Here is a 26,833-nt window from a genome sequence, read left to right as displayed (position 1 = left end):
CTTTTCTTTTCGGAGTGAGGCCCTTCCCTTGCTTTTTGTGGATTGCGTAGAAGTGTGGAGGTGCCGCTGAGGGGCCTTTCCCCTTCATCCAATCTCGTCGGGCAGTCAGATTTTGTCACCGTCAGGACGAGGTTCTCCTTCTGTTCCTGACGGGGCCGTGGGGGCACATAAGGGCCATCGCAAGGGCCTCTCCCTCCATCCGGTCTAAAAGAATCGGGCCTTCGACTTTGCTCATGTCAGGATGAGGTTCTCCTCCTGTTCTTGACATGGCTGTGGGGAAGCATTAGGGCGTTGTAAGGCCTCTCCCCCCGTCCGATCTAAAAGAATCGGGCCTTTGACTTTGCTCATGTCAGGATGAGGTTCTCCTCCTGTTCCTGACATGGCTGTGGGGGCGCATTAGGGCGTTGTAAGGCCTCTCCCCCCCATCCGGTCTAAAAGAATCGGACCTTTGACTTTGCTAATGTCAGGATGAGGTTCTCCTCTTGTTTCTGACATGGCTGTGGGGGTGCATTAGGGTGTTGTAAGGCCTCTCCCCCCATCCGGTCTAAAAGAATCGGGCCTTTGACTTTGCTCATGCTAGGACAAGGTTCTCCTCCTGTTCCTGACATGGCGTGGGGGCGCATTCGGGCGTTGTAAGGCCTCTCCCCCCATCCGGTCTAAAAGAATCGGGCCTTTGACTTTGCTCATGTTAGGACGAGGTTCTCCTCCTGTTCCTAACACGGCCATGGGGGCGCTTAAGGGCCGTTATATGGGCCTCTCCCCCAATCTGATCTCAAGATAATCGGACTTTCATTTTATTTATGTTAGGATGAGATTCTCCTTCTGTTTCTAACATAACCTTGTTTTAATTGTTTGAAGGGGTTATCCCCAGTCGTAACAAATCCATGCCAAATGGAAAGAACATGCAAAGTCGAAAGGAATTTAGATTCAGGGCAAAGTCGTAAGCGATACATTTACAGGTTTCCCGAGTTCCATGATCGTGGAAGGTCTGCTCCTCCTTGAGGCCCTCTGGTGATGGAGTCGATGGTCCCGATTGGAGGCCGATCTCCGGGCTGCTCCTCCCTCCTTGGCGGTTCAGGTTGCGGCAGGGCCTTTGACCGATCTTCTCTACCCTCAGGCCGGCATCGGATGAACCTGTCGAGTCGACCTCGCCGGATGAGCTCTTCGATCTCATCTCGGAGCTGGATGCATTCCTCCGTGTCGTGGCCGTGGTCACGGTGGTAGAGAAAGAACTTATTGGGGTTGCACTTCTCGGGGTGTGTGCGCATCCTCTCTGGCCTAGGGAGCTACTCCCTGACCTCCATCAGTACCTGGGTCTTCGAGACATTGAGGGGGGCGTAGTTGCGGAATCTTCTCGATGGAGAACCCCGCCAAACCCAGCGATCCGGACTTCTCTGCCTACGTACTCAGGGAGGAGTATGGGCACGCTTGTGCCCAGGAGGGGATCGAGAACGTGGCCGAGCTTCTCTCGACCTTCTTTCGACTGCGGGCTTACTCGAGTCTCCCACCTGCCGCTCTCTCGCGGTCTCCTCATCCTTCATTTTGAAGGCTTCTTCCGCTCGGACGTACCCTTCAGCCCGAGCCAACAAATCAGCAAAATCCCTGGGGTACTTCTTCTCCAGGGAGAACAAAAGATCATTCTTCTGAAGGCCGCTCTTCAGAGCGGCCATTGCTACCGATTGGTTCAAATTTCGGACCTCCAGCGCTATGACATTGAAACGATTGATGTAGGCCCGAATGGACTCTCCTTCTCTTTGCTTGATATTGATGAGGGACTCCGAACCCTTCCGGGGGCGCCGGCTGCTGACAAAATGGGCCACGAATTGGGGCTCATCTGATCGAAGGAAAAGATGGTACCCGACTTCAGTGTCGAGTACCAGTTTCTCACCGCTTCCTTCAAGGTGGATGGGAAGGTTCGGCATAGAATGGCGTCGGGAGTGCCATGAAGCAGCATCATCGTCCGGAAGGCTTCCAGATGATCAACCGGGTCTGAAGTCCCGTCGTAGCTTTCGAACTGGGGGAGTTTGAAGTTTGGCGGGATCGGTTCCTGCATGGTAATTTGAGAAAAGGGAGGGTCAGTGCAAATATCCTCACCATAAGCGGGGGGAGCGTGGCGGAGTTCTTCGATCCATCGGTTCATCTCTTGGAGTCTCCGGTCCAAGAAATCCTCTCGACTTCAGGTCTTGAGGGTCCTCTGGCAGAATGGGGGCAGGGATCTTCCAGGGGTGGAGTCGTGATCCGATTGAGGGCTCTCCACCCTCGGGTTCGTCTTCCCAGGAAAGACGGGACGGCTGGCCCAAGTGGCCCGCCCCACCGCCGGATTCTGGTGTTCCGGTGACACCCTTTCCAGACGCACTGATGCCTGCAGCTACTGCTGCTGCTGTATGGCCTGCACGGCTTCAGTGAGGCCTCTGACCTGCTGCACCAGTAGATCAAAATGCTCTGCGCCGACCGCCGTCGCCGGAGGAGGAGGAGGAGGTTGGGAAACTGGAGGTGAGACCGGAGCCTGAGATCTGGCCGCGGAGGTCGTGGATCGTCGCATGGACGCCTTGCGGGGAGGCATCGAGCAAAGACCAAGTGGAGGAAGGAGGAGAGGGGGGGAGCACGGCAAAGACGTCCGGGGGCAATCTCGTTGAGCGCTCCTTTAAGAACAAGGGCACCGCGATGGTTCAGCCCTTCCTCTAGCGCCAATCCTGTTGATGGAAGAATTCGCTTACGCCGGAGAAGCTGGAGTCGCGGTCGCCGTCGGGACCTGCAAAAGAAGTCTAAATCGGAGGTGGGGTTGCTCCGGCAAGACCCTCCGATGCTCAAGTCAGTTCTCTGCCTCAACAAGAATAGAGTGCTCGAACGAAAATTTTAGCAGAATTTCTAGGTAAAAATGAGAGCTTAGAGAATAACGTATCTGGAGTCCCCCTTTTATAGACGGAGGGAGCAACAGACTGATAGCGATGTCTGTAACCGTCTGGCAGTGGGCTGCCCAGAGTCAGGGGGAGTTGTTGCGAAGAGTAGTGGGGTGAAATCGTGGCTATCACCGGGACACGCCACGTGGAGTCTGTCGCGGGGAGTGGAGCGGCGTCCGTTGTCGCGACTTGCCAGAGGATGGAAGAATCGTGCGGTATCCGTCGCAGGAAGTGGAGCAAGATCGTGGGCATCATAGCGGTCTGCCAGGGAGTAATGGAGCCGCGTGGAATCCGTCGCAGGAAATGGAGCAGAGTCGTGGCCGTTACTGTGGCCCGTCAGGGAGTGCAGACCTGTCGACTGAAGTTCGGTCGGAGTGTCTGGCGGAGAGGGGTGGTTAGCTATCCATTTGAGAGGAGCCCGGAGTCCAGCTCCCGTAAGAGTCCGGACGAAGTCTTCCTTCAGCCGAAGTTGGGGACGAGGTCTGGCTCCCGTGAGAGTCCGGACGGAGTCTTCCCGCAGCCGGAGTCGGAGACGAGGTCTGGCTCCCGTAGGAGCCGGGGCGAGGTCACCTGCACTCAAAGTCAGGGGCGAAGTCCGGCTCCCTTAGGAGTTCGGACGGAGTTTACCAGCAGTCAAAGTCGAGGGCGGAGTCTGGCTCCCGTAGGAGTCCGGGCGAAGCCTTCCAGCAGTTGAGGTCGGGGACGGAGCCCGGCTCCCGTAGGAGTCCGGGCGGAGTCTGCTTGCAGTCGGAGTTGTGGGCGGAGTCTGGCTCCCGTAGGAGTCCGGACAAGGTCTGTCTGCAGCCGGAGTCAGGGACGAGGCCCGACTCCCGTAGGGGTCCGGACGGAGTCTTCCTGCAATTAAAGTCAGGGGCGAAGTCCGGCTCTCGTAGGAGTCCGGACGAAGCTTATCAGCAGTTGAAGTTGGTGACGGAGCCCGGCTCCCGTAGGAGTTCAGGTGGAGTCTGCTTGGCAGTTGGAGTTGTGGGCGGAGTCCGGCTCCCGTAGGAGTCCGGACAGAATCTTCCTGCAACTAAAGTCAGGTACGAAGTCCGGCTCCCATAGGAGTCCGGACAAAGCTTACCAGCAGTTGAAGTCGGGGATGGAGCCCGGCTCCCGTAGGAGTCCGGGCGGAGTCTTCCTTGCAGTTGAAGTTGGGGACGGAGCCCGGCTCCTGTAGGAGTCCGGGCGGAGTCTTCCTTGCAGTTGAAGTTGGGAACGGAGCCCGACTCCCGTAGGAGCCCGGGCGGCGCTTACCAGCAGTTGGAGTTGTGGACGGAGTCCGGCTCCCGTAGGAGTCCGGACAGAGTCTTCCTGCAATTAAAGTCAGGTGCGAAGTCTGGCTCCCGTAGGAGTCCGGACGAAGCTTACCAGCAGTTGAAGTCGGGGACGGAGCCTGGCTCCCGTAGGAGTCCGGACGGAGTCTTCCTTGCAGTTGAAGTTGGGGACTGAGCCCGGCTCCCGTAGGAGTCCGGACGGAGTGATGGGAGTCCGCCATCAGCAGTCGAAAGACGGAGGAGACTTGCAAGGGTCAATCCTGTCACGAACTTCGGTCGAGGATATTTTATACCCAACAATATACATGGCAGGATGACCCAAAAGACCATTTCATGATTTAAAAATTCATTTATAAACATGAGAATACCAGAAAGAACAAAATCAAAACCAACCCTAACCAAAAGCAACTACAAGAGAAGTTGACTAGAATTATTCTCATTAAAAGCAAAGGACCATCCTAAGACCGAGTGGAAAACACCAGTAGCAGTAGTTTGGAGAGATCTTCAGTTAAAAGGGAAGTAGCAGGGGTCAAGCCATGGGTTGGTATGATCTATGTAGGGCTGCACCGTCTCTTCCCCCCCCACCACATATCATGTTGTCATTAGGGTTCATCACATCCACGAACCAGTTCTGCCTCTGGAGCGTCTCCATCGCCGCGTCCATTGGCGTCTCCTCCTTCATCACCGGCATCGGTCCTTCCATCATCAGCGGTGCCGCTGGAAATACTTGGCTCGACTTCGAGGCCATCTGTGCCCTCACCAACTCGATCCTCTCCTGCACCACCTTCGCCTTCATTTCGACCATCCATGCAAGGCTCGTCACGTCCTGCATGCCGACGTTGTGCAGGCTCCGCCCGGCGAGGCCCTCGTACATGAGCAGCATCGTCTCGAGCTCGAGGTTCTCGCGCTCCTGCTTGCGGTGCTGGTCCTCCTGTTTCTCCACGCGCTGCCGCAGGAATCCTTCCTGGTTCATCATCTCCTTAGACTGCTCCATCTCCGGCTTGCTCCGGAAGCGGGCGAGGACACGCGTCGCCTCGGGGGCCGATGGCCAAGCCACCGGGAGAGGCTCCTGAGGACCATATATAGACCACAAGGCAAGCTTTGACATCGCAGACCTTCTTCACCAAGCCCTTCTTCCTCTTCTTGAAGGTGGCCTTCTGGCTAGAGTCGTTGGTAATCCATCCAAGGTTTACCTTCTTCGGAAGGAATCCTTTCTTTTTTTTTTCTTGTTTGATTTCCGGGTCTCCCTACAATTGGAAGTACCCCTAATCCCAAAAAAAATAAAATCATTATAGGTGAGGAGAAAGAAAGTTCGACCCTTACTCTAAAATTCAGGAAAAAAAATAAAAAATCAAAGAAAAAAAAAATCAGACGAGAGTAAATAGAACACATATTTAGATAGAGACTTCCCAAAAAAAAAATAGGAGTCTTTTTTTTAGGCCCTTCCTAAGATAGACCTCTCAAATCGAAAACAAACTTGGCGCCCCTTGTCTTGGAAGCTTTTACCCTCCGCCTCTTTTCGGCGTCCAAAAAAGAAAACATAAAGAGTCCTCAAAAGAGATATTTCAAATCAAAGAAAAAAAAAATCCGAAGATCTCTTTGGATTGTTGGGCTGGAAATTTTACAGTATTGGGATTATAGTTTGATTTGATTTAGGTCAGAACAGTTTCGAAGTGGGCCAGTCCGAATCTTATAAGATCTTTTCTTCTCCCTACGGTACAAGATTGCCTACTACAAAAATGCTTATAAGTATTTAAGAATATAGGCCTAATGCACAAAGTTAATAGGATTTTAAATCCAATCATCCAAATAAACTCTAAAAAAATAATATACTCTAAGAACTTGAACCTAAAAAAAGAGAGAAAGTATAATCAATAGATAGGAAGTAACTTTTCAATGGATCCCAAATTTTATAAAAAAAAAAAATCTGTATGGAATATGAGAAAGCCACTGTCTCACGAGATAGAATTCGTGATAAGTTTTTTTTTTCCAAAAATATTCTAAAGCTATCATGATCTTCTTAATTGCTAATTTTAAACTATATACTATTAAAATTCAGCATAATAGAGAAGTTGTGTTAATTTTAATATAAGAATATAATAATAACTATTAAAAATTATCATAATATAATGACATTTTTAAACTATTAATTAAAAACTCATTTCAATAAATATTTTTAATAGGTATTCTTAAATATTAAAAAATATTTTAATATATTTTTAGATTAAATATTTTTAGTCTCTTGGTGGATCATGTTTAAGCCGCCTTTACGAAGGGTCACTCAATCATAGATAATCTGATTTATGCTCATGAAATTCTCTCCTTTGCGAGCAAAGACTCTTCGAAAAGTACTGTGTGTAATTTAGACTTCTCCAAGACTTTTGACTGGCTCAATTTAAAATTTCTCTTACGACTATTACTCATTGGAGTTTTTTTCAAATTTTTTTAATTTAATCGGAAGTCCTGTAGCAAATGTCATATGCACAAAGTAGAGCTGATCATGGGTCGAATCTTCACCTAAACTATATTTATTTCTAGTTAGCTTCATATCAGACCTATGTAAAATTTGGTATTTTTTTCACCCAAGTCCAATCTATGATCAACTCCAATGCGATGGCAAGAAACTCATTTCGGACTGTTCCTCCGAACATCCACACTCTTTTGCTGCTACATGTGCTTTATGCCAATTTGTTCATTCCTCGAGACCTGTGTTATTTAGTTGCTATGGATGCTGGTGGCCATTGAATTGTTCCAAGCCCCAACCACAGCCAACCCATGGCATCTGAACTTAGCTCACACTAGGGAGCCCACTTTGGGCATTTGGTTGGGCCAAAAAGTGGGGCTGAAACTTAGTTGCATCTGTCGCCCAATATAAAGAGAAACGGCCCAAAATGGAGTTGAATTGAGTTTCAGCTATGGCCCAATTTAAAGAGAAATAAGTCGCTTTGATTCTGCTTATAGGGCCGGTCTTTGTATTGAGAAGAAGCCCAAGGCCTACTCCTGGTCCCAAAAGCTGGGCCATGGCTCACCCATCTGTAGCAATTGACTGGATCGAAAGCCCGATTAACGTTGGGTAATCTTGGCCCGGCAGGCCTAGGTTTACACTTTGGGGCAGGTGCTAAGCCGGCCGCATTGTAAAACGTAGAAGCCCTGTCCATGACTGATTTGCATCTCTACTTTGCGTTGCATTTCACCGCTAAGCAAGAAAAAAGAAGAAGAGAAAAAGAGAAGAGGATTTTGTTAATCTTTTCAATGAAAAATTGGCCACCAATTAAACCACTGCGCCGAGATTCTAATCGGTTTCCTTGATTGTTGGAATGGTTGCATTGATGGCAATTTTTGGCCAAAAATTCAGTGTTAAATGGTAGATCATAAAATCTTCCACGAAATTTGATAGAAACATACATATCAAATCCACCCTTGCACTGGGGGTGGTTCATAATGGCAGGTTTTTTCCTTCTCTCTCTCTCTCTCTCATTTGTTTTTTTTATTTTTTTAATAGGATAAGGGAGATGGGTGGTAGTTGCAGCAATCTAGAATCTCGGTTCTTTAGAACCAAATCATACGAGTGTACGATGGGTGGGAGCATTCTAATAAAACTACTTGGGGACCATGGTAACAAAACCAACATATAATTCATGGCTAATAGAAAGAAATATGGACCAAAGTACTTCTTGAAGAGGAATCAATTTCCTTTTATCCATAAGTAGCAAATGAACATTCCATCTCTTGATAGAGCCCTTCAACTCAAGCAGTTCCATTAACGCACAGCCATTGGCCCACAAAAAGATTGTCACAGTCGAGATTAGGGTTGATGCCACCAAACTCTTCGGCGGTTAGGTTGAATTGTTGCTGGACTTTGAAGCATGTGTTGCCACTCTGCACCCCATAAACAGTCTCACAGCGCAAGGTTGATTTTAGATACCCAACTGTTGCCAAAAGAGATCAACAAAACTGTTAGGGACATAACCAGAACATGAAGTCTCATCAACATCCATTACAAACATAAACAAAATTCCAAAAGGAAAAGAAAAAAAAAAAAAATCAGACATACCACAGAGCCATATACTCTAAGTAATCTAGATAAATCTTAACCTTCTCATTATTAATTTTTATTTTTACTTTTTCTAGTTGTCTCTTCTCATGGACTTCCAGATATATATATATCTCATGTGAGGACCATGCAGATGTACATGTAATCCCAGATCAAAGAAAACTTAGGTATTTATATAAGATTAAAAAATTTAAATAATATTTTTTAATTAAATTTTTTAATATAATTTAGGTTATTATATCTAAGAATAATTCTTTGTGCATCACGGGTAGTGTAGCTAGAACTGACAAAATATGATCCGATCCGCCAATTCGATCCATATTTGATCCGTCATAAACAGGTTTGGATTTAGGCTAAACGGATTTAGATCATAAATGGATCGATCCGTTTAATCTATTTAATAATTAGATCGGATTTGAGTTTTAGATATCTGATCCGTTTAATCCGTTTAACCTGTTTAATATCCAGGTTGAGTTGAGTCAGATAATCCATTTAACCTGTTTAACCTATTTTTGACTCATTTAATCCGACCTGTTTAACATGTTTAACCCATTTAAGACCCGTTTAACCAGTTTAACTTGTTTCTGATCCATTTAACTCAATCTATTTAACATGTTTAATCCATTTAACCTGTTTAACCCGTCTAACCTAATTTGACTTATTTAATAAATGGGTTAAACGGATCGGATCGGATTACCTGTTTAATAAACAGATTGGATTTAGATTTGAATTTTTGATCTGTCTAATAAACAGGTTGAGTTTGGATTTACGATTTTTTGATCCAATCCATTTATAATCTGATCCGACCCAATTGTCACCCTTAAGTACAGCTCCCGCACATCGCTCGCAGTGATTCACTCTCATGCTGGCCCACAAAAAAAAAAATTTTTTTTTTCGAACACCGCACCCTGGGCCTGTGCATGAACGAACCATCGTGGGTGGTGCAGCTCTGTGCTGCACCGCCCGCGGTGGACAAACAATTATTCTTATATCTAAATTCAAGAAAATGAGCCCAGCTAAGTTTGGGCCGGCAATGGTCTCTCTAAAAAGATGAGCAGCACCCGCGGTGCACAAAGAATTATTCTTATATCTAAGTTCAAGACAATGAGCCCAGCAAAGTTTGGGCCGGCAATGCGCTCTCTAAGAGGATGAGTTATCTCAAACCCAAACCATTCTTGACATTAATTTAAGAGCGTCATCTGCACTCAATACTACAAAACTTACCGCCAAACAGCTTTCCCTCGGCCATGTTGATGGCAAAGAGGAGGAGGAGGGAGACCAAAAGGGCCCCGTTAACAAACGCAGCAACTTTCTTGTTTGCTTTGACCATCTTCCACCGTTTCTGTCGAGGCACAAGCTGAAGCCCTCCTTTACTCCTAACTTGCGTTGGTTAGAGCAAGATCTCGTTCAATATATAGTAAGCTCCTAGGTAAGGATAAGCTAACATGCCACCAGAAGCAGCTCTTTGGAACCTCCGCCTGAAAAGCCGGCTTCACCATGGACAGACAAATTGTTGTGTTAATTTGGACATGAGATCTTTGTGTGATCTGAGGACGGGCTTATCCAAGTTGAGAACCCAAGATGGTGTTTGATTCTATTGTCAATTTCTTGTTACATAATGCTATGGACTGCAAATCTCTTGTATCATTACAATGATTTTTTGCATTGAGTATATATGTTATAAATAATAGAGCATAATAAGCCTTGTTAATTATATCATTTTGGATCCCAATATCTTAGCCTATACTTGAACTTTGAGTATAATAAAATTCTCCTTTCTAAAAAACCAATGCGGTTGTTCATCAGTATTCACTTGGGATACGATTCGACCACCTACATGTAATGATGATGCATCATTTTACAACAATATAAACTTAGAAATCTCGAAACATTGATGGGCGTCACCTGTGTTATATGTGCTCCCATGTTCGATTGCTCAAAGTAGATTAATTCATTGAAAGTGGGTGGTTGAACCAGAATGCCTGCCAACCAGCAGTTCAACAGCTAAAATTAATAAACTAGAGCATATACCTTAATTTGCATGTGAACAGAAGAGTTATGTTTAAATCTTTTTTTTTTTTGGTAAAAAGATCATCCATTGACATGCTAATAACATTTCTCCTTTTTTGATAAAATAACTGAAAGTGGTACGTATCAATAAGTGGCAGCTTGGCAGGGAACCATCTTCTCAAATGAGAAATCTTGGATTCGAAATGAATAATAATAAATAACTATCGTATTCTTAAAAAATAAAATTAACACTTTTAAAAGAGTACACTTTATATACTTTAATGTAAAACCGTCATTTGAAGACACCTTACCAGTGGCCTGCCCCCCTATCTTATTCCTGTATTGGAACCATCCTCCACTCTCTCCCACGCTATATTACACGGTAATATAGAGCTGACCTCTAGAATGGTTTCAATGCATGCCTGTACTTTTGTACTATCCATAATAAAAATATTACACGACAGCCCTTTTATCTCTGCCTCCATTACCTTGGTCACCGTGACCTTGCCTGGTAGGTCCCAACCATTAGCACACTTGCGTGGCAGGTTAAAGTAAAACGTCGATGGATCAGACCCATGACTATAAAATCGGCATTAACTACCGACAGTCATGTTGCTATCCCAATTCTTATTAAATTTAATCTTTGTAAAATATGGATTGACCAAACTACAACCAAATGGATGACTTAGTTAAATGTTGTTATACTTACTAAAAAATTGTGGAAATAGTTTGTCTAGCCGTCTGTGTGGCTAGCATAATTGATAATGGAATTATGATGCCTTTACATACTCGGCAACGTATTGAACATCATGCAATTATTATTGGTGTTATGTTATTTATTTCAGATATACCTAATTTAAGACCTCTTATAACATGTTAGGACTATATTATTTAAACTTTTTGATCCTATGTAAATAATGCAAAATCTCTTTACATTATAATTGATGTATAATTAAATACACATATCTGCACAGATCTTTTCATATTTTTTTTGTTTAAGCGCTCAATCATAATCTAATTAAATTCAATGACAAACATTATGAACAATTGGTAGCCAGTCTCAAATAGATTTAGTCTATACAAGTCATGATTATATTCACTTTGAAACCATTTGTAGCAATTCAAAATAATATCTAAAAAAATTAAAAAATATTACTTAAATTTTTTGATCCTGTATAAATAATTAAAATTTATCCAATATATAGTTGATATCGAATAAAAATTTAGTCAATTTTTATCCTATATAAATATATAGTTTTGCATGGCATACAAGGTACTTTGGAAAGTTTTTTTTTTTAAAAACAAGAGAGGACCAATCAATAATACTTTAACACTCTACTATCCTTAAAGATTCGTTTGGTTGGTGAGAAGAACTTTTCTTCTTAAGAAGTAACTTTTCAGAAACTAATTTTTTAAAAAATTATTTTTTGAAATTAAAATTTTGGTATGTTTGATTGATCATGAGAAAGTGACTAATTACAGAGTAACTTACGTTTGGTTGAGCGACTATTTTTCTAAAAAAAACTGTATAAAATATCTATTATACTCTTAGTAGATATAAGACCATACCTTTTTACTCCTAAAATTTATATAAATATAATATTATATTTATATTAATATAAAATATAATATTAATATGGTATAATATAATATTAGCCCACAATAATTTATTATATTAATATAATTTTAATATATTAATATTATTAATATTTTAATATAATAAATTTATTAATATAGATATTAAATATAATATTATATTAATATTAATATTAATATATTAATATAAGTATTATATTAATATTAATATAAAATATTATATTAATATAAAATATTAAAATAATATTAAAATATAATATTTTATTAAGATAATATTAATATAATATTATAGTACTATCTAATATTTCATCATAACCATCTATTGATATTTTATAAAATTTTAACCATAAATCTGAAAAAAAATATTTTGAAAAAAAAAAACTATCACTTTTCATCCCATAAAAAATATCAAAACCCATCTCCCTTATGAATATTTCACTTTTCATGAAATATAAAAAAAAAATTATAAAAAAATATTATCTTATTCTTTTAAAACATTTTTATCTTCAATTAAATAATTTTTTTTTTTATTTTTTAAGAACTACTCCTTTCCTCCTCCGCTATCCATCAACCAAGCGAATCCCGAATAGATCACTGGCCCATCACCCCATCCGGTTATCAGCTACTACCAATAGTTAATGGCGGTTAAAAGGCGGTATTGTAGTCAAACAAAACAAGCAGTTAAAAACTCGTTCAGAATTATCTAACCGGACAGCTAATAGTAGCTCAAATGGCTCTTTAACAAAACCACCAACAGACCGAATGTTCCTTTCTTTAGGCTGTCTTCCATCGCCGTAACAGGTAAGGTCGGTTCCTTCCCTGCCCATCACAGCGCGCCACGTATGCATCATCGGCAAGGAGACATCACAACGGCCCACGTGTACACCAAGCTTACCAAAAAAAGTCAAAACAAAAAAAAAAACGGGAAGGTGGAGGCAAGCGAGCCTCAGCTTTCCAGCTGGTATCCCGTCACCTTCGGCATGTTCCCCTCCGCTCCACCCACCGCCATCAAAATCCCCTTCGGATCCCATTCCCTCCCCCACTTCTCTCTCTCAAAGAAAAGAATCTCCGAGGCTTCACTTTCTCCTCTTCTCGCTTCGGATCCTCTCATCGCCGCCTGATCTAAGCGGGGAGCGAGCGATGGCGCCCCGGCTGTTCTCGTGCTTCGGGCGGGGGGCCGCCTCGACATCGTCGGCATCGCCGGAGTGCAACGCGACTGCGGATCTGACTGCGGAGGAGCAGCGGCGGATGGGGCCGGTGCTGCTGGAGCTGTTCTCGTCGCAGGGGTGTGCGACGTCGCCGGAAGCGGAGGCCGTGGTGGCGAGGCTGGCGCGCGGGGAGCTTCCGGGGCTGGAGGAGGAGGTGCCGCCGGTGGTGGTGCTGGCGTTCCACGTGGAGTACTGGGATTACATGGGGTGGAAGGACCCCTTCGGGTCCAGCATCTGGACGGTGCGCCAGAAGTCCTACGTCGAGTCGCTCAAGCTTGACACGCTGTACACTCCCCAGGTGGTGGTGCACGGCCGGAGCCAGTGCCTCGGCACCGATCAGGATGCCATCGTCTCCGCCGTCCGATCTGCGCCCCGCTACGCCTCGCCCACCCTGCAGGTTCCTTGGATCTGATCAACTTCCCTCCCCTCTATTTTGCTTTTGTTTATTACTAGAATGCCATTGCTTTATTAGATCCGGAATCTGGATGCATCAATTTGTCATGGTCTGGGCTCCACCTGTACCTTACGATTGACAAACTAAGGGATTGGCGCAGGCGACGTTCTCGAAGCCGTCGCCGGAGACCCTCCAGGTGTCCTTCACGGGGGCGCTGCGGACCAAGGTGGACGGGAGCGGTGCGGACGTGATGGTGGCGCTGTACGAGAATGGGCTGGTGACGGACTGCACCAAGGGAGAGAACAAGGGGAAGGTCCTCCCCAACGACCACGTCGTCCGCCGCATGGTGAAGCTCCTCTCCGTCAAGGACGCCTCCGCCAAGAAGAACCTCTCCGGCTCCGTCCAGTTCCCCCTCTGGGACGGCTTCAACCCGGCCAAGTGTGGCCTCATCCTCTTCGTCCAGAACGCCTCCCTCCGCACCTTTGGCGTCCAGCACTTCCAGATCCCTGACACCGTCTGATGTTATGCATGACTGAATCATGATGATGACGAGGAGGAGGAGGAGGACAAAAATTGCCGGCCGTTAGATCATTCGATCCATCATTCTGTACAGGGGCCTCGTGGTGTGTTTGCGGTGTTTGCTTTGAGATTCTTCTTCTTTTTCATTTTTTTTTTTTTTTTGTCTTATTTGATCTTTTGGGAGGGAATTGTTTCGTCTAGAATATGGGGGAAGGAAGGAGAGGTGGGAATTTACGGTGGTTGGGATTTCAGTCGGTGGAAGAGAGTCGATGTATTCTTTTAAATAGAATTGTCTACTTGGATTAAAGAGCATGCTTATATCTTAATATTTCAGTTTATCAACATCTAACATATCAGCTATAATGTATCAGCTTTAAGTTTTCAAATCTTTTTCCTACCCTGCATTTTATTGTGTAATTAACTTTATTTACTAAATTTCAAAAAGTAATATGCAGAGCAGAAGTCAGTTTAAGACTTCCTGCAATTTTTTAAATCTCCGACATAATTGAATATTTTTGGTCATTTGAATACCCGATGCATATCGAGATGGCTGTTTTTTTTTTTTTTTTTTTTTTTTTTTTGCAGATGAAAGCAGAGTCTAAGAAACGTTATTAATACATCTTGAGCACAAAACTGAGCTGCGATTTGTTCTGCAAAGCTCTAAAATTATAACAAAATAATTAGATGGCTGAAGTATTTACATCTGTGAATTTTGTATTGCATTTCCTATGCCACTTTCTCGTTAATGAAATGCAATGAATTAGTTATGTACGATAATTAATTAGGTCCATAATATACCTTATTTTTTGGTGAATGTGAGCCTTATAAAGTACAACTTAGTACATTACAAAAAGTTGCCTTATGGTGACAAAATTTGGTCACATCTTTTAAATTCATCTTTCTTAACTATATAAATTCCATGATATAATGTGTCACGATAATAAGATATTGTTTGCTTTCCTGGATAAAAATGTTTTTGTAGTGAAAAATATTGGTACTTGAAGGAAAGAGATTTACTTTTATAGAATCTTTGGGGCCCGAAATAATCCAATATGAGATATTGCTTTGTGAGATAATCTTACCTGGATCTGCATGTTTTATGAAATTGCAGTTGTGCAACGCTTATAAATCTTATTTTTTGCCTTCGGTACATAAACATGCAGCAAAGCAAAGTAGGATTAACCATCAAGGAATTGCGATGCTTTTTTCCACGCTTCATCTTACCGCTGGTGGGCAGAAAGACAAGAGTATGTCTTGTTCTCACAAGATGCGCAAACGTGTGAAGGGATGCTAAAGGTATAGAGGAAATGACATGACAATGATGGCTAGCTAGAATAAAGGAGTCCCTATAAGATGCACCAATACAATGTATGTTAAGACCATATACTTGGTGCTTGATGAGCCATTTACACACCTGATCATTAAAATTGTTTAGTTATATTACGGTAGCCGTTCTAGACAGGTTAGCTTTGATTCATATTGATCTAGTATAGTTTCAAACTCCTCATATAGTTTTTTATAAGAATAAAAATCACTTTGTACTATAGAGCATAAACATGTATTAGAATTTAAGAAAAATACTTTTTAACACTTTTTTCGGAATACCATGTAATGCTCATGCTTTGCTGATCCAATGTACATATACTTCCCAATTCTTCATTTTAATGGCCACCTGTCTTTTAGTCTGTACAAAATCGGGTATAAACATTTATGTCATAGCCAAAAATATGTATAAAAAATATAATTTTGTTGAGAGTATAGATTAACATATATAAAGCAAGAAAAATGATGGATATAGTTATATATTAAAAAGTAAAAATAAGTAAATCATATCCACAAGCTAATCATTAAATTACAGTCAAACTATAAGCAGAAAGTAATTTCCACTATCTCATGTCCATCTATTGTATATCTTGGACTAAAATTCATAAACGTTAAATGTCAATAGTAGAGATTCAACCCTGTGCCTCTTCAAATCTCGACAGCAAGATCATGTGATTTTATTTGGTTCACGTACTTGCGGCACCGAGTGCTGGAGGCCTCTCAGCTTACCAGAATCCCAGCATAGTTTCGTACAGGTGTCCTGGGAGGCCCGTGATAAGGAAATTTGCCAATTTTGTCGTGGCATGAAAGAAGGGGATGTGGCGGCTCCTTCCTCGCTCTTACGTGGTTACGGGCTTAAGCTTCCTTTTCCCTCCGATCACGAGCGTTCACGTGAACAAAGGCCTACACGACAAAGTCCCCGGATTTCTTATTTGGACTTCGACAGGGAATGGTCCTCCAAAGCCAGCAGCATCCTATTGTTGTGGCCTCGTGGCCTCTAAAGCTTTCCCGACCCTCCGATCCGTGCGCCCCACCATACTTGTTCCATATTAGGCGAGACTGCTTATTGCTCGCTGCAATTAAGGTTGTAATCATGGTGGCATGTGGAGGAATTACATCGGATTATGAGCTTTGAGTTGCTCTCGAATATGTTGGCACAGAGGTTTATATAAATGTTTTTATTGGCATTTTCCATTGGAACTAATAGAATGGCGACTCGCGAAGCTTGAGTTTTTGACTTCTCTAATTAAGGTTGAAGTTGTTCGCCAACAGTTTGATTCATTAATATTCTATGATGAATGAGTAGATCCACCATCAAGTTTGAGGAAAATGAGTTGATCGGGGTAATTAGCTTTTTCCGGCCAGTGACAATGCAAGTATATGCATGCCATCCAGTCTTTAATTCGATGCATGTAAAATAGTTTTATAGCCGGATGTAGACAGGAAGGTGGCCAACGTCCATGGAATGCGGATCCTCTTTGCTCGGTGATGTATGCTAGGGCATATAACCTACAAGTGATCGTCCGCCGAGATACAGGGGATCCCAACTCGCATTCCTCGTGAGTCATCACCCCCAGTATGCGGCCCAACACGAGCAGCGGATTCGTAGATCGGCCAACGGGTAACCCGTAGGAAGCAAACCAATTAGAAACAATTTTGCTTGCCATAGGTTGGGATACTTCCGGTTTTCATCTTCTGCACTACAAAGAGCTACGCATGGTTGGATCACTGCAACATCATCTTTCTCAAAAATGGAGACTTCTAACTTATCTTGGAATTGGAATGCCAACCACATTGGATGATTGCCAACAACCGGAAAAGAGAGATTGTGTTTCTGAGACAGGATGACGTGGTGGTGATTTGGGCATCCAAAGCAGAAGACACAATCGCTCGGAAGCAAAACCGAACCAAGGAAAACTCCGCTTGGCGACAATCGCCACTGCGCTGACAAATTTCACGGAGCCCTTACCGTCCTCTGGTACACGAAGGACAGTGGATCCACTTTTGCAAAGAGCGCACTATGGATCGGAATTCACCGTCCGATTTGATGCCAGGAGAAATGTTAGGTGGGGATTACTGGATAACGACTTCAAATCACTGATCAATGGAATAACAGCATTAAGCATGAGTTTTCCCTCTATAAACATAAAACAAAATACAGTCGGATTATTTACATGCACACAGGGTTCCATCCAGCCTTTACCGCACTCAAGATTTCTCTATACCCAAAATACCCTCGCCCCCACTCCGGCGTGCCGCAGATCCCGGCGGCTGGAATCCCTCTTTCCCTCGTCCTCAAACCGCGAGAGAACAGAACCGATCTCCGATCGAAGGCTTTCAGCTAGGGCCCCAGCAGCTCATGTACATGGCCTTCTGGAGGGAGTCGTCGGCTTGCTTCCGGCGCTCCTCCGCGCTCCCGTTGCCGGAGAACCGACCGATCCCCAACCCGTTGGGCTGCACGAGCCCGGCCGGGGCGAGCCAATCCTTGCCGGCGTTCCACTTGGTGCCCCTCTCCGTCTGGCCCTTTACCACCGCGACGCTCGCCGCCATCCAAACCCGGCTCAAGTAACTCATCCTCCTCCTCCTCCTCCTCTATATTTCCGACCTCAGATCTCCGGCGAGAATTCTCCGATTCCGGCGAAGGTGAGTCCAAGTAAGAAACGTTATGAAATTATTCCTTTGTTTTCTTTTGTTTTCTGTTAATATTTTGATGATCGAATGGGAGGAAATTGGAGCAATTCGAGCGGGTATTTGTAGAGGAAGTGGTGAGCGGTTTTGGATGAAAACCGCTCGATTCGAACATGGTTTCCGGTATCCGGAGATGGCGACTTTTGGAGCGATGTGAGCGGTTTTGTCCGTATGTGTGATGTGGACAAGAATCGCTACCTTATCCCAACTAACGGAATCGCACCATCTCTTTTTTGAAAGTTGGAAGGGCACCATCTCGTGAAACTGGAATCTGGCGTAGGTCGTGATATACTACGATCGCAATTTTCTTTTCAATATCAAGAATATATATAAAAAAAAAAAGTTCAACATCCAAAAGTAATAAAATTATGAGGACCTAAACTTAAACAAAGATTAGTGTTAGATTAATTATATTTGGGAGAGTCTCAGTAGTTTAATCTACGTCCACTGCATATTATGATTCTTTTGGTGGAACGATAACAATCTTTTGAGGTTATCTAAACAACAATATACTAAAATATTTTAAAATATTATTCAATGGTAAGCTACTAAGGAGCATCTCGATTTAAATATGATATTTTTATTGAAAAGATTTTATGTTAATTTAAAAACACTTGAGCAACATTAATTTGTTTAGGGGGTCACTTTTAGATACCATTGTTTGAATTACACATCAAAAAACCAATCTATTGGATGATCTTTATTTGCAAAACATCTAGAAATAAGCTACTACTTCACTTGCTTTCTTCTCTTTCTTTATTCATCGAGAAAAAAATCAAGTAAATAATTCTATCACTTAGAGTATAATAATATCGAAATAATTTGTACGTTTAAAAATTATTTTTTTTAGAAGCATATATCGGTACAATAATTTTTTATTTTATTTTAAATTTAAGTACAACTCAAATTATACCTCCTCCTTTTGTCAAAAAATAAACTAAAATTACACCTCAAATCTTAATTAAAAAAAATTATAGGTGAATAATTACAATAAATCCAAGCTCAAGCGAGATTGGCCTGATCTCTTTTATAACTAAATTGATCTTGAGCCAATTTATTGCATTTGGATCAGCCAGAGTGTTCCCAAACGAAGAGATTTAACGGGTACCCAAAAAAAAAAGGGTGGGGGTGGTGGGGTGCGCGAGGTCGCCAAAGTTTTTAAATGATAATACTCGTTCTTACCGGAAAAAAAAAATGATAGTACTCGTACGTAGACAGCTTCCATTTTCTCTTTCCAATCATCTCATCTCGTCGTTGAGATAGACAGACGTGGGCCAGATCCGTTAGGTTGTCTTTTATTGGGGTTCTTCAACTTTTGGTAAGGTGGAGAGGGCACAGGTGTCGGTCTTATCCTTTTGAGAGATGATGAGGCACTACTCCGGCCGATGGACATGTGACGTGTTTTTATGTCCTTCTCGGCACTGGGTTTCAGGTATTTAATTTATTTTAATAGTATATTTTTTAAAAAAGAAAAGAGATGAAAATGTCAATTAGTGTAGTTGGTCGATACTCATATTCTAGATATCAGTCTCGCTCTTATACCCTATCGCCTAGGCTTTATACTTGCAATGCGTTTTTGAAAAGTGCCAACTACTTTTGTCTAAGAAGATGTCAACGAGAGTAGTCTAGTAAGGACATGTCGTATCGTCATTCTATTGAAAAATAATTGGCTAGAATTATTCTATTACATGAAAATGGGATCATCTAATACAATATGATCTTATCATCTGATGATTCAAAATTTAAAAATTTTTCACTTAACTAAAAAATATGAATAAAAATTAATCATGATTATCCATTCTAAAACTATTTTTTTTAATTTTTTAAATTTTATTAAATAATATGATAATATTATATTAGATGTTTCAAAGTTCAAATGGTAGAATAATTCTAACTAATAATATCTCTATATTATGATACATATTATAAGTATTGTTGTGATGAAGGTAGGAAGGCATCAATAATTCCATATTAATTGTGAATTAAAAGAGACTTTGATTTATATGGGATATGGCCTTTTCTTTCATGTGAGGTGTATTTTAAAAGACAAAACTATGAGGTCCTATGTAAGAACTCAGATTCTCTAAAATACCCCACACAGATCTTAAAGAAACAAAGCTGCCCAAATTTAAAAAAAAAAAAAAATAGAAAAGACTCCCAATGATCGGAGTCGAAAACCACCTCCAGCCCTATTTAAAGGGAGGACCTCTACTTCTTCTCGGAAGCAGCTCACTGTTCTTGTCAGATTTCGACCTAAAGATCATCGGATTCTCCTTGTTCAACCTTGCCGGACCTAGGTAAGTCATTCAAGACTTTATTTCTCTTCTTTTCCTGGCTTATTACCATTGATCAGAGCCAATAAATCGCCAAATTTATTTTAAAATCGAGCTTCTCTTGCTTTTCCCTCTTCTTCCTCTGGTCGAACTAGTTACCATCGTCGGATGGCCTTGATCATAGAGGATCCGAAGCTGTGAGGGAGTCTACCACCATGGGGGTCACCACTCGTCGAGGGCTGCCACTAGGGAGGTGGCCGGCCTTATGTTTTTTCCTTCCCCTATTCTAATAGAGAAGAAAAGAAGAAAACGAAAAAGAAAGAAAGAAAAAAAAGAAAGAAAAAAAAGAAAATTTTCTCTCTCTCCTCTCTCTACCTTCTCTCCACTTTCTCTCTACCAATTTCTCGGCTTATTTTCTATCTCTATATTCTCTCTCTAAATTTTTTTTTTCTTCATAAATTTTCTCTCTCTAGGAGTCCTATGGACTAATGAAGGATCCTGGTACTTGGATAAATCTAGATCAACTGGTTAAACATAAGAGGGATCCTGAACTTATGATGTTAGGGTTATTTACTATAATTTTTCATCATTCTTAATTTTTTATAATTTTTATGTTTGATATTGATTATGTAGAAATACAATTATCTGTATAAAGTGTCGAGCAGAAACATCTTGATTTTGAGTTCGTAGATCAAAAGGTTGATCAATAGTCATACTTAAGTGTGAGATCAATAGAATAAGGATTTTTGGACATAAACATCAGTATATATATATATTTTTGCACTGTATGATTTTATTTCTCATGATTGATATTTTTTTATGATTGTCAGCATGATTATCGATATGTTTTGTATCATATGTTTGCACAAAATAACGATGGTTTTCGAATGATTTGGGTTATAATACCGACTGTTAAGAATTTTAAAAAGAACATAATATGAAACAATATTTTATTTTATGATATGATTGAGATTTAATAATTTAGTGATAAAAAAAGGATGTTAGGACTGCCCATGTTAAATTGATAATAGCCTAGTCATGGGCAAGAATGTGACACCGAGAATAGCTTACCATGGCATGGCAGATACATGGTACTGAGAATAGCCTGTCATGGACAGATACATAGTACCGAAAATTAGGACTGACAATTCATATTTATGGATCGTAAACGGATCGTATCGATATGGGGGTATAATGCAGATTAGCTTAACCCGAACACGACTCGTTTAATTAAACAGGTCGACTTGTGGAACATGAACATGACACGAATATACACGGATTGACATGATCCATCTGATCCGATTAATAATCATGTTGGTGGGTCAAATAGATACACGATCCGCCTAATGACTCATTTAACTATTTGATTTATTTATAAAATTTAACAAAAATAATAAAAAAATAGTCAAAAAACTAAAATAATATAAAAATAATTTAGTTATCTACTATGCTAACTCATAGTTCTAAATTTCATTATTATTTATTTTATGTTAGGGTTATAATTTTTTAATTTTTCTTATTTATCCTCAGATAATCTTAAAATAAACGTATTAAATAGTTTAAATGTGTCATATAACCCGTTAACCTATTTTGATCCATTTAGTTAAACGGATCAAAACGGGTTCTGCAGGTCAACCCGCTTAAGACACGAATTTGCCGTGTTATAAATGAGTCGATTTATTTATGATCCAAATCTATTTATTCTAAATTCAAACCCACCTAAATATGTGTCGTGTCGTATCCGTGTCAATAGGTTATGTCAAAAATTATCAGCCCTACCGAGATTAGCCCCATCACGGGTAGATAAGTAGTGTTTAAGTTTGCCACCACAGGCTGAAATGTGGATATTCTGATTTACCACCGTGGGTTGAAGCGCGATTATTCTAGTTTGCCACCGCGGGCTGAAATGCGATTATTCTGGTTCGTCACCACATACTGAAGTGTGGTTTATGGCTTATCAGTCACAGACTGCAGTGTGACCGTAGTTAGTCGAAAACACTAAAGATAACTATTGATTAATCTGAATCATGATAATGAGATGTAGATGATAAGATATAAAATTATAATTAAGTAAAAATAAGTTTTACTTAATGATGCATATGTGGTATATCAATTTTAGAAAAGATAGATATTCAATGGTATATGATATATGATTATATATCGATATTGAGTTATACTGGATAATTGACATGAAATTTCATAGCTTATATTTTTTTTTGATATTATTCATATGTTATTTTCAATTATACTATTGTGTTGATGCGAGTATGCTAGGATTCTTACTGGGTTATAAAGCTCACCCATTTCTTTTTTCTTTTCCTTCTCAGAGTTGCAGGATATCCAAAATTGATTTTGGTTTGAATTCACAAATAAGCGGATGAATAAATAAAGCATCATTGATACCGATCGAATGATCAAAGGAATTGAATTTGTAATCATGCAAGTGTTATCAATTATTATAAAAATTAGATCATTATTATTTATGAATATTGAGGTGTTGTAATAAATTATAAAGTCATGCATATTCTTTAAGATTTTAATCTAAAAAGTGTGTGGCCATCACATATCCAACTCGGATGCTGAGTTCGGGACGTGACACCTTGTGTCATAGTGCCAGAGGCCGAAACGAACAATATCTCATATATACGGGAGCGAAGAACGATCCATTCGAGCTATAAGCATTTGACCGCAACATTAGTGCCTGCTATGGGACCACATGCCTCCGACGGACTATGTGCACCTTTCGCAGCCTTGTCTAGAGTCCCTTTTGACTAGGAGGTTATTATGGTGTTGATGGAAAGACATCAATAGTCTCACATTGGTTGTGAGTCAAGAGAAATTCTAACTTATATGAAATGGGACCTTTTCTTCACCTGAGCTATAAGCCTTTGACCGCAACACTGGCGCCCACTGTGGGATCACGTGCCTCCGATGGACTGTGATTCTCTTGTAGTCTTGTCCAGAGTCTCTCTTGACTAGAAAGTTATTATAGTGTAGGTGAAAGGGTATCAATAGTCCTACATTGGTTGTGAGTCAAGAGAGACTCTAGTTTATATGAAATAGGATATTCTCTCCCATGTAAATTATCTTTTAAGGAACAAAATCGTGCATGAGGCCCCATACAAAGAAACAGATGTATAAGATGTAAGCAAGATTCTCTCGGGACAATACCACAACTCAAACTAGGAAAATCTATCACCTTGTGTCACGTGAGGCAGCTCCCTCTCCATAATTTAAAAAGAGGAACGATTCTATGTCATCAACTAAACTCAGATCCTCAACTAAGAAAACCAATGAGCTTATATCACAAAAAGTAATCTGCTTTCATCAAAGTTTTGTACTACATACTACTATGAATTCTATATGCAGTATCTTGATCGGCAGGTAGCAATATTTAAATAAGCCCAATTTCTTTTGTTAGGAACCACTCTATGCCAAACATCAATTCTTTCATTAATCTGGATTTTTTGTGTAACACAAAATTTGTGTTATGTATCAGCTCTACTTTTCATCAGGAATTTTTCCACCAGAGACTACAAGAAAGAATTAGTTTTGGAAGGCTTCCTTCTATCCAACCATCTTGTTTTCATTCAACATATACTTGTATTCCACTTTACAATATCTATTTGCATAGTATTCAAAAAGTAAATTCCATAGGAGATTTCCAGGCAAATTTCAGCTCCTTCACCCGATGCTTTCTCCGGTACTTTCATCATGGCTCATAACTTTAGCATCGATGAAAGCATTCATAACTTCTTCACCCCCAGCGTGCCTCTCCATCTCATCATTGGGCTATTAGAGCAAAGAACACAGCAAACCTGGAGGGCAATGCTATTAGAGTCTGCTCGCTTGATCACCTCAATTAGGACCCCAGCAGCTCAAATACATCACCATCCTTAGCGACTCCTCTGCAGCGACAAGCTTTGCATCCTTAGGCCTGAAGTCGGTCTTTGCGTTATCGGGAGTGCTTGCAAGAAGTCTTGCTTCAGTAGCTGATGATCCAACCCTTGACAAGCTCCGTTTGAGAGCTGATGAGTAGGGTTTGGCTACTTGGTCTTTGAGCTCGAGGACAGCCCCTAGGCTAACAGCCATGCATGCCTTGTTAGCAAGTTTCATTTTGCCAAAGAGAAGAACAAAGATGATGATAGATAGTTAGCTTGCTTGAGGAAAGTATTGTTGGGAGAATCTATTGAAGAGATTGGAGAAGTTATATAGGGCTTTAAGTGGATAAAGGAGGCCAATGGTTTTGTTTGTTAGAAAAACCATGAGCAAGAAGACCATAGGTTCCTTAGAAAAGAGGAATGCTTGACAGGCGGTAAGGCTTTCATCATCCTCTTTGTGTGGCCCTAGTTTTGCCTCTGGGATCATTTGTGACACTCGATTGGACTTGATAATTTGAGTAGAAAGGAAGCACCGATGGGCCCATGTTCATTGTCTTGTCCAATTTGTATGCTCCATTATTGCCTTATTCACGATGACATGCTGTGTGGTCCCTTGATGTAGAGTTGGACCCACTAAAACCTCCAACTTCTTGTTGGAGAATGGTGATCTGGTGCCCATTTGTCGGTAGGTGCGGGCAAGGAATTAATGTTATTTGGGTATTGGGATTTTATTTCACTTCTAGCTTATTTACTTAATATATTTTGTTTTAGCTTTACCTTTTCTATTGGTTCAACAAGACTTAAAGTTTGAATTTAATGGTTAAGCATGATATTATGGATAAATAACTCCACTCATCCCTAATTTATAGAGTAGATTATATGGTTGTAGACACTAACTGATGATTGTGACATCGGTGCCGATATAGGCGGTGGTTAATTTTATAAGCTTAATCAGAGGACCTAATTGCAAATAAATACTATGCAAAATTATTATAATATATAGCTGTAATAATGGGTGTCGTCATGTTTAGATACAGTATCCCGAACGGAAGATGTGCTAAAGATTACTTATTGGATATACAGACAGGCCGTAGATCTGCTCTTAATTGCATGACAGATTTGATGCGACTTTGCTGTCCACCATGATGATCGGAATAGAAAAGGCACAGGATGGTCTACTGGAGTATAATGTTTACCACTCACAGAGATGATGCTATCTACTTTATTTATTTGGTTGGAATATAACATTTAACTAATTTGGCAATGCTTATCCGGAGTTATGGGGAATTGAATAGGTTATCAATAGACTAGATGGACGGGTCACCAGAATCTTCTCCATCAGCTTTCTTCCTGTCACTACAAAGACCATGAACGAAGTTGATAATTTTGATGACTTGAAATACCAAGCCTTTATATTACCCATATGCATACAGTAAGAACAGTAGATTTATTTAATACTGCTTATGGTTGCACTATATACAATCATCTTGATCTTTGTTTAAAGTTAATTGTTGTTCGTTAAGTAGATATACAAGAAAAATATATTAATCCTCAGCATAGTATTCCATACCGATGCAAACCATTCGATACATTCTGTACCGTATTATATTAGCGAGAAACCGATCCGATTTAAGTTGAATTTTTAAAAAATAATTTAAATCGGACCGAACCAATAGGTTAGGTACGGTATCCATTCGAACCATCCAATATCGAATGGTTTAGTCTAGTTTAGTATTCGGAGCCGGTTCAGTCTGATTTTTTTTTTTTATACTATTGGATGAGATTTTTTTTAATTTTTTTATATTCGAAACAGTCCAAATTAATACGGTATGGTATCATATCGGTTGATAATCGATACGAATTCTAATACCGAATCTACAAACTTTCATCCTCGAATTTTGACGACTCACTTGTTTAGACAATAATTTACCGTCTTTACTGTAATAGAGTTTGATCTTTCAAAACCATTGCATCTACGACATAATTCTCTTCACTATGCCAACTAGAGATTCATGATAAAACATGAGGTTTTGAATAAAATTTCTTGAAATAGATTATATTGAGTATATTTTTTTAAAATAATTATTTATTAGATCAAATTCATTACTTGAGATTAGTGGACCATCCAATCATAAACTGACGGGCATGAAGATAAAAAAAAAGATAAAAAAAAAATATATATTTGTATGTATTGATTTGTGGTTGGGTTGATCCATCAGCTCAGCAGTATATTTAATTTAATTAAAAATTAATATATCTTCTCAGATACAAATCTTGATCATTCGTCGGTCGAATCAAATCATCTAAAAATCACAGGTGACACGTCAGCTGGATATATAGCCAACAAATAGTATACATGCACGCTGCCCATGGATTTCCAGGTATAACATCCAGGTGTCTTAGGAAGTCCTGTCCAATGATGTCTGTGTGAAGTGATCTGATGTTACTTTGCTTGGCGGCGAGTTAACGCCCTCCATGCCCCTTGTTTTCTAGGCCCGGCATCCAACGGGCGGCACAGAGGACGGCGTTAGAGCCGTATATACATAGAAGTAAGGACGAACTCGTCAGGCTGCAATCCAGTGGTCAGCAACCAAGTGGGCGACGGCGCATGAGGTATGCTAATTTTGTGCACTTCGATCTTTATCTTCCGCAGGAGAGCAGACTGGAGTGATGACACAAGGGATAAAGATGCAGGTGAACGGCATTTGCC

The 26,833-nt window shown here is 41.0% G+C and overlaps 2 protein-coding genes and 1 pseudogene across 2 annotated transcripts; 1 reads left to right on the top strand and 2 right to left on the bottom strand.

The window, feature by feature from the left end:
- Positions 1-4,588: 4,588 nt before the first annotated feature.
- On the bottom strand, positions 4,589-7,335 carry LOC105032795 (agamous-like MADS-box protein AGL80; annotated as a pseudogene).
- Positions 7,336-7,676: 341 nt separating this feature from the next.
- LOC109504781 (secreted LysM effector LysM2) lies at positions 7,677-9,602 on the bottom strand. The gene is made up of 2 exons (XM_019852897.2): positions 9,456-9,602; positions 7,677-8,106 (listed from the first exon to the last, which is right to left on the bottom strand). The coding sequence occupies exons 1-2, from the start codon at positions 9,559-9,561 to the stop codon at positions 7,925-7,927; spliced, it is 288 nt and encodes a 95-aa protein (XP_019708456.1). The 5' UTR covers positions 9,562-9,602; the 3' UTR covers positions 7,677-7,924.
- A 3,216-nt stretch (positions 9,603-12,818) lies between these two features.
- LOC105032189 (uncharacterized) lies at positions 12,819-14,284 on the top strand. The gene is made up of 2 exons (XM_010906569.4): positions 12,819-13,442; positions 13,600-14,284. The coding sequence occupies exons 1-2, from the start codon at positions 12,978-12,980 to the stop codon at positions 13,957-13,959; spliced, it is 825 nt and encodes a 274-aa protein (XP_010904871.1). The 5' UTR covers positions 12,819-12,977; the 3' UTR covers positions 13,960-14,284.
- The last annotated feature ends 12,549 nt before the right edge of the window (positions 14,285-26,833 follow it).

The sequence above is a fragment of the Elaeis guineensis genome, chromosome 2 (genome assembly GCF_000442705.2).
Source record: "Elaeis guineensis isolate ETL-2024a chromosome 2, EG11, whole genome shotgun sequence".
NCBI lineage: Eukaryota > Viridiplantae > Streptophyta > Magnoliopsida > Arecales > Arecaceae > Elaeis > Elaeis guineensis.
This window is presented reverse-complemented; position numbering and strand designations above follow the sequence as displayed.

Bases quoted from the DNA above. Each gene is read 5' to 3' on its own strand.
- LOC109504781 (XM_019852897.2), bottom strand. From the start codon at position 9,561: ATGGTCAAAGCAAACAAGAAAGTTGCTGCGTTTGTTAACGGGGCCCTT. The intron at 8,107-9,455 runs GTAAGTTTTGTA...TTTTGGCAACAG, and splicing joins CGAGGGAAAGCTGTTTGGCG to TTGGGTATCTAAAATCAACC.
- LOC105032189 (XM_010906569.4), top strand. From the start codon at position 12,978: ATGGCGCCCCGGCTGTTCTCGTGCTTCGGGCGGGGGGCCGCCTCGACA. The intron at 13,443-13,599 runs GTTCCTTGGATC...GGATTGGCGCAG, and splicing joins ACGCCTCGCCCACCCTGCAG to GCGACGTTCTCGAAGCCGTC.